This window comes from Cibotium barometz, chromosome 40, assembly GCF_041138505.1.
Source record: "Cibotium barometz isolate CiBa-2024 chromosome 40, ASM4113850v1, whole genome shotgun sequence".
Classification (NCBI taxonomy): domain Eukaryota; kingdom Viridiplantae; phylum Streptophyta; class Polypodiopsida; order Cyatheales; family Cibotiaceae; genus Cibotium; species Cibotium barometz.
This window is the reverse complement of record NC_141085.1, coordinates 16,687,142-16,695,660: the sequence shown is the minus strand read 5'-3', so window position 1 is coordinate 16,695,660 and position 8,519 is coordinate 16,687,142. Positions and strand designations below refer to the sequence as shown.

The 8,519-nt window shown below is 41.6% G+C and overlaps 1 protein-coding gene across 1 annotated transcript; it reads left to right on the top strand.

The window, feature by feature from the left end:
* Positions 1-235: 235 nt before the first annotated feature.
* LOC147615254 (endoglucanase 19-like) lies at positions 236-4,861 on the top strand. The gene is made up of 9 exons (XM_086779321.1): positions 236-509; positions 1,063-1,275; positions 1,526-1,726; positions 1,946-2,035; positions 2,630-2,794; positions 3,137-3,257; positions 3,368-3,531; positions 3,732-4,083; positions 4,204-4,861. The coding sequence occupies exons 1-9, from the start codon at positions 297-299 to the stop codon at positions 4,527-4,529; spliced, it is 1,845 nt and encodes a 614-aa protein (XP_086635447.1). The 5' UTR covers positions 236-296; the 3' UTR covers positions 4,530-4,861.
* Positions 4,862-8,519: the final 3,658 nt, after the last annotated feature.

Genomic DNA, 8,519 nt, shown 5'->3' with positions numbered 1-8,519 from the left:
GGCGGGGGGGGGGGGGCAATGAATTAGAGCATAAGTGAGAGGGAATGCTGTTTTTTTATGTTTTTTTTTTCATTGTGGGGTGGAGTCGTTGTGTTGCCGGCCTTAACAAGAAAAACGGATTGTTGTGTATGAAAAGGAGAGCCGTGGGGGATGGGACGGGCGGACAGGTCGGAAACGGGAAGAAGCAACGTCTCTCTGTGTTTGATTAGAATAAGAAAACTATATAAGGCGCCCTCACACACACACACACACACACACACCCGCCTGAGCATTCGCAACGCTAAGAGAGCATTCCCATGGGCGCCACCTTCCATCTTTCCTCCCTCCTCTTGCTTACCAGCACCACCACCACCCTCCTGCTCATTCTCTGCCATGGCTCCCCCGACTACCTCTCTGCCCTTCACAGTAGCATCCTCTTCTTTGAAGGCCAACGCTCCGGTAGCCTCCCTCCCGCCCAACGTATGAACTGGCGCTCCCACTCTGCACTCCACGATGGCTTCGCCCAAGGAGTGCGTTCATCCCCCCTTCTCAACTTCATTTAAGCTGCGTTTCTCCATTCATATCTTTGTTAATATCGCTTCTTAATCTAAATTCTGTGCAGTTTCTTGAGCTACTACGTTAATTCCCATGCTACGCTAGATCTTGTGCTTGACTAATCTGCAGTCTGTACCTTCATGTTCTCTTAATCTAGCCCCTTAAGCTGTATTTTGTGCACTCCCCTCTTCGCTGCAGTTTCTCCACTTGAGCTAGTACATTAATCCCCCTGCTTTGTGCACTTAATCTCCTTGGTTAAGCTACATTGTGTGCATTCGTGTCTCTATCCAGGTGCTTAACTTATTTTTTGTACATTAATCTCCGTCATTTTAGTGTCTTGAGGTAGTACGTTAATCCCTTGATTTTGTGCGCTTAATCCCCCTGACTAAGCTTACATTTTAAGCACTCATGTCTTCGTTCGTTTGTCTTTCATGGAATCAAGATGGCACTTTGTGGGCTTATACTTACATATGAGGCCCTAATAAGCATGCAAACATCTAATTTGTGCCTAATTAATGTTGTTTGCAGGTGAATCTTGTTGGGGGCTACTATGATGCAGGGGACAATGTGAAGTTTGGGCTACCCATGGCTTTCACAATCACCATGCTCTCTTGGAGTGTGGTGGAGTATGGACACTTCATTGCATCAGCTGGCGAACTCGGCTACGTCCATGAGGCCATCAAGTGGGGAACTGACTACTTAATCCAAGCTCACCCAGAGCCCAATCTCCTATGGGGGGAGGTATACCATCCATTGTTATACATAAGGAAAATGATAGTAAGGGTCTCTACACAGACAAATCCCAGCTCTCCCTGTGGGGAGAGCTAGCCTAGTGGTAGAGTGTTCGCGCTCTACAATGCGAGTGCCGAGTTCGAAAACCTAATAACATTGATTTTGTTGAATTCATGTGTTATCTGTGTTGGGAATTGATTATTAATGGTGTGTGTTCAATATATAGGTTGATTATTAATGATCTGTGTTCAATATATAGGTTGGAGATGGGGATACAGATCATTATTGCTGGCAAAGGCCTGAGGAAATGACAACATCAAGGCAAGCTTACAGCATTAGTGAGAGCAGCCCTGGCTCTGATCTGGCTGGAGAGACTGCAGCAGCCATGGCAGCTGCCTCCATGGCCTTCAGGCAGGCCAACCCATCTTATTCACAAACCCTCATTAACCATGCTAAGCAAGTAATTATCATTAATCCTTACCTCTCTCTAGTTTAATCAAGTATCAATCGATTCCATGCTAAGCAAGTAATCATTCTTCTCTATACTTTAGTCGATCCCTTGTATTTCTAATCAAATAAATAATTGCTTCCTAGTTAAGCAAGTAATTAAAGAGTAATTAACGCCCATGTTCAGCCTTTAAGGCATGTGTAGTTAACAGATTTACTCTCTTCGTTTCAGCTCTTCACTTTTGCGGACACTTATCGAGGAAGATATGACAGCAGCATTTCGGTTGCCCGTAATTACTACGAGTCTGAGAGTGGTTACGATGTACGTTTAAAATGATTTGTGCATGCTTTGTGCATTGATTAAGCATATAAAGCATGCCGTATATAATTATTAAGCAATGCTTTGTGCATTGATTAAGCATGCCCTACACAATGATTAAGCATGCTGCTTTATACAAGCGTGCTTGTGTGCAATGAGTAAGCGTGCCTTGTGCATTGATTAAGTGGTTACGATGTACGTATAAAATGATTTGCGCATGCTTTGTGCATTGATTAAGCATATAAAGCATGCCGTATATAATTATTAAGCAATACTTTGTGCAATTATTAAGAATGCCCTACAGATTGATAGCATGCTTTGTGCAATTATTACTAAGCATACCCTATACAATGATTAAACATGCTTTGAGTAACAATTAAACATGCTTTGTGGCTTGGCGTAACGATTAATAAACATTTAAACATGCCTTCTACAATTATTAAGCATGGTTTGTGCAACAATTAAGGGGGCTTTGTGACACATTTATGTGATAATTAAAGCATGCTTTTGTGCTTAATAATAAGGCATGTTTTCTCCTTTTATTCACCTTGCAACTAGCTGACCGTAAATTTTCGTCTTAAATTTGTGTTATGCCAGGATGAGCTTCTATGGGCTGCCCTCTGGCTCTATGAAGCAACATCAGACAGTTATTACCTCAGCTATGCCATCGAAAACGCGCAGAATTTGGGCGGGACTGGGTGGGCAATGACTGAATTTAGCTGGGATGTGAAGTATGCTGGTCTTCAAGTCCTTGCATCTAAGGTTAGATCATTTTACTAATCAAGCCTTCTAGCAGTGCCTCTTGCATCAAGTTTATCTATGAAGATTTGTCCACTGAAAACAGCTTTATGCTCCTTCATGCCTTCTTAAACCTCATTGTGTACAAACCTTCCAATCCCCTTCATAACCCCTTCTAACCTTCATGCCTTCTTAAACCTCATTGTGTACAAGCCTTCCAATCCCCTTCATAACCCCTTACTAACCTTTTATTAAACCTCAATGCTTACTTAGTAATCCTTTCATGTTCACTGATCAGCCTTTCTTACATGAAACCTAATAATGCATGCATGTGGACGTTTTATGACAAGACACTCTTTTTGACAGATCTTGCTAGAAGGTAGGGGTTCAAATGTGGAGGTTTTGAAGCAATACCAATCCCAAGCCGAGTTTTTCATGTGTGCATGCCTTCAGAAAAACTATGGGAAAAACGTGCACAGGACCCCAGGTACAAGATACTCAAAGCAAAGTTTTTTTTATTGATCTCATAATTAATGATTTCATAAGATTTTATACAATAGCTTGATAATTTTTGCTCCATGTTGATTGTAAATCCAGGGGGCTTGATGTATACAAGGTCCTGGAACAATATGCAGTATGTGAGCAGTGCCTCCTTTCTGATGACAGTATACTCCGACTATCTTTCAAAATCCAATCAGCAATTGCAATGTCCAGCTGGGGAAGTTGGAGCCACAGAGCTCTTTGACATGGCTAAGTCCCAGGTATAACCAAATAAGATTATGTGTGTGTGTGTGTGTGTGTGTGTGTGTGTGTGTGTGTGTGTGTGTGTGGGCATACAGTGATGCATTATGTGTATGTGTTGGTGGGCATAGAATTGCCCAATGTAAGCTGCTACTACTACCTTATCCAAGCTTAGTTGTTCCAAAAGAGGAAAATTTACTGTGTTGGTTCCATGCACTAGGTGGACTACATACTGGGAAACAATCCAAGGGGGACTAGCTACATGGTGGGCATAGGTTCCAATTATCCACAAAGGATTCACCATCGCGCCGCTTCCATCGTCTCCTACAAAGTGGACCCCACCTTTGTGGCTTGTAGGAAGGGTTACCAAATATGGTACACAAGGAGCTCAAGTGACCCTAATGTGCTTGTGGGTGCCCTAGTGGGTGGCCCTGATGAGAATGACAACTATGCAGATGATAGGGAGGATTTTTTTCAAAGTGAGCCCACCACCTATAACAATGGCCCCATAGTGGGGGTGCTTGCGAGGTTGAATGGTGCAAGCACCTATGGCTATAGCCAATTGTACACAGGTGATGCATTTGGATCTGTACCCCTTTAAACATGTTTGGTCACTGTCAATCACTCTTTTGTGCTTGTTGATGGCAATCTTGGCCAAGTTTTGCTCACATTTTTTTGTGTGGCACTTGCAGCTAGCAATCCTAGTCCTCAATACTACTCCCCATCTTCCAATCTCCTCATCTCTCAAGTGATGACCAGCTCATGGAGCAATAATGGTGAGAGCTATAACAGATACCAAGTAAGTGTGAAGAACAATTCTCCCAACACATTGCAATCCATCCAACTTATAGTGAAGGATTTATATGGCCCTGTGTGGGGACTCTCCAAGAATGGGCCAAACACTTACTCTTTCCCTACATGGCTAAGAGCCTTGCCTTCACAAGAGAGCTTGGTATTTGTCTACATTCATCCAGGGCCCGAGGCCGCCATCTCCATTGCCAGTGCAAATTTTTCGTGAAGGGGCTTAGCTTAACAAGGAGAAAGGCTTCAGACATTCTTCTTATAGAAGGGCTTAAGCAAAAGGACATTCTGCCCCCTTTCTTCTCCTTGTTGTTTTTAATATTCTTTGGCAATCCTTCATTATTTGACCTTTTCAAGCCCTTATTGTTAAAAAGGGTCACTTTAGAGAGGGCAGACTTCTAGTGGAGGTGTAGCAGCATATCATCCCAGATGTCTGAACCCACGTTGAGTAAACTTCAAAGTATATTCCAACATGGAAAAATTTGTAAGCATTTTGCTTTTTTTTTTTGCTTTCTATAAAGCAATTAAATTAGAGAATACCCAAGCAAACTCCCTTGCACACACTCACTCTCTCTTTGTCTTTCTCTGTCTTGCTTCATTGCACCTAATAATAACTTGACTGCAATATAACAGTCTTGATGCTTGCTATTTAGCATGCTTTTTCTCAATTTTGTTATATACAACACTAATAATGTATATACTGTTTGGTGCATGGTTGTAAAAATGTTGCCAATAGTTAAAGAACACCAACAAATACATGCTAGGGCTACTAACATAATGGTAAAGAATTATTTGAAGGTTTTTTTAGAATAAAATTTCTAAGTCCCCAATCAAAAACCCTTATCCTATACAAGATGAAGAGGTTTTTTAAGAATAAAATATCTAGGTCTCCAATCAAAAACCCTTATCCTGTACACACCAAAGAGGAGGCTTGATGAGCTGGAGTAACAACCTTCTATCATGCATGGCCTTCGTGAAGCATTAATGGTTATTGTATTTAGGGTTGTTATAAGAGAGTAAGGTTGTTATAAGAGAGTAAGCTAATGTCCCGCATGTCTTACAAAATGCACCTAAAGAATTTTCATGACAAAAACCCCTGCACTATTTTGGCCCCTACAAACACTACCAAGATTGATAAAAAAATGCACCTAAAGAATTTTCATGACAAACCCCTACACTATTTTGGCCCCTACAACACTACCAATATTGACGAGCTAGCACCTCGGGAAGAATAAAACAAAGCAGGAGAAAGATAATGGCAAGGTAAGGTCACTTTATACGTTCTAAAAGATAAGTACCTTTTCGAGTGGGTAAGGTTGTAAAGCGCCTTACAAATAGGCCTACTATTAGGCCTTATAGTAGGTCGGGCAGGTAAAACCATGTTATCTTGTTGAATGGTTAATATACCCCCTTCTAATGGTGACTATATTATATCCTTGTTGGAGTGGAGATCAAGGTAGAAACACAAACATAGATACAACAAGGAATGAAGGAGAGATAGAAGCACACTCAAAGTAGATTGATGAGAATGAGTGAAGTGATATGATAAGGTCACTTACACACACTCGGGAAAAAACCTCCTAAAGAGGAAAAAAGTGTCCACACATTATCACTACTATATAAATGGCTACGAATCCCCCCTCTAGTGACAATGTAGACATGTACAAGGATCAAGGAAGGAAGGAGAGATAGATAGAAGTACACTCAAAGTAGACATGTACAAGGATCAAGGAAGGAAGGAGAGATAGATAGAAGTACACTCAAAGTAGATTGATGAGAATGAGTGAAGTATAAGTGAAGTGACATGATATGGCCACTTACACACACTACTTCCACACACTCATAAGAGTATGTATACACACTCCGGGAAAAACCTCCTAAAGAGGAAAAAAAGTGTCATGGCCCTTTATTTAGCCTATGTCCACACATCACTACTAGCCTATGTCCACACACCCCTCTAGTGACAATGCAGACACGTACAAGGATCACATGTGGTTTGAAGATGCAATGTTAAATGATGATGTGATGTTATTGAATGCTGCTATGTAGACAAGGCCTTGTCTACCTAGCAAATGCTGCTCTACTACAGTGCAAAAAACTCAAAATTGAACAAACGTAGTTTGAATTGACACTCCCTCGAGATGTATACACAAACCTTATAACAATAGAGCAAACGAGCCCAAAAATGCATCCAAAAAGCTTTGAAGGACATAAAAATTCTATTAATGTAGTTACCTAAAGAGGATAGTTCAATTTGAGATAATAAAAAGAGCAGCACTCAAGTGCCAAGGGTAGTATACCTTCTCTACCTAAGAGGATAGCTCAATTTGAGACAATTAAAAAGAGTAGCAAGCGCTCACGTGCCAAGGAAACCTACTCTAATACCAATTATTGGAGTGGAGATCAAGGTAGTAACAAGCAAGAAGAGATCAAGGTAGTAACACACACATAGATGCAACAAGCAAGAAGAGATAGATAGAAGCACAACATTCAAAGTAGAATCTTCAAGGTAGATTGACGAGAATTAGTGAAGTGACATGATTAGGTCACATATAACACCCTCACATATACACCCTCATAAGAGTGCATCATGTTCGGGGGAAAAATTTCCTAAAGAGAAAAAAAGTATCCTGGCCCATGTCCACACATCAATACCATGTAAATGGCTATAGATCTCACAACACCCAAGTTAGTGGTGGTGAAGTTGCAGTTGGGATGGAAAGGTGTGGATGGTCCAGATACACCATGAAGTTGGCATGCAAGGAGGTTAAGTAGTATGATTTGGCAGCTAGATGCAGGGCAAAGTGGTAAGAAGCTTTGGGTAGCCTTGGTGGTTAGGCATCGTGTGTAGAGGTAGCATAGATGGGTGATAGTTGATGGGGCCTCCATTGGTTGTGGAAGTGGCATGGACCTCTTTAGCATTAGATAGTTGGTAGAAATGGTTTGTACCTTGTGATTGGGGGAATGAGCACTGGGATCACCATGGAATGATTGGCAGGAATGATTGGCATGGGTAGATGGCAAGTTTGGATCTTCATCACGACATGAGAGGTCCCAATTTCACAATGTGTCGAGGTTCTTCCTGCTGGTTTGTGGACTCTTTAATATTACATAGTTATTAGGAGTCCGCACCCTCCTGTGACTAGCACAATGGGCATGGGTAGATGGTGGTTCAAATCTTCATGTGCATGGAAACCGTGAGATGTAAGATGTGAAAACATTATGATGCCCATGTGTGTGTGCACTTATCCAACAAAAAGTCTTTTTCAACTCAACTGCTTTCTTTGACTCTCTTTGATTCTTTCTTCGATATTATTACATAACTTGAGACATGGCAACAAATTTTGCTCATGGTTACAATGAATCTAGCTAGCCTGTGGCTCTAGGGATTCGGTGTTGCCGAGCACTTGGGATAGAGGCAATATGAGTAGCATAGTCAAAGATGAGCAAGTAGAAAGTGCTAGTTTTAGGAAGGTTTAGGCAATAGGTCGTACCATAGGCCTCCTGTTAAAACCCTAAGATCTCTCTAGATAATTGTTATGCATAAACATGCATAAATCAGGCATAAACTCATCCACCCGATCACCCCCGAGCCCAAGGGGCATATATGCACACATGAATTATAATGAAGTACATCATATCTTTACCTTGATGTCCCATACCATCAAGAGAGGTATAACTCCAATCCAATAGCATGTAGCTATAGTGTGAAATGGTAGGTGAGTAGATATAATCCTCTATACAAGAGACCATCATATTATAACCTAGCCTCAAGATAACATAGTCTTAGCCTCAAGATAACATCAAGAGACCATAGCCTAAGCCTCAAGATAACATAGCCTTGGCCTCCCAAGCCTCCCTTGAGTGTGCCCCATGCCCCTATTATATAAGAGGGCCCTCAAGTGACTCTTGACTCTCCATTTCCCATGTGTGACCCTTGGATGCCTGACCCTAACTAACCTTAACCCTTAAGGTTAGTCCTAACCCATGCTCCACTAGAGCTTGTTCCCATGCTCCCATGCTCACAAGCCTAATGTGGGTTAGCCTCTTAGTATATACACACATAATGTGCATATAACATACTTCCCCTCTCTCAAAACATTTCACTCTTGCAATGAAAAGAGGGAGAGCTGCACTGAACAATATCAACCGACTCCCAAGTCGAATCCTCTATTTCCCTATCTTTCCACCTAATTTTAACCTCAGG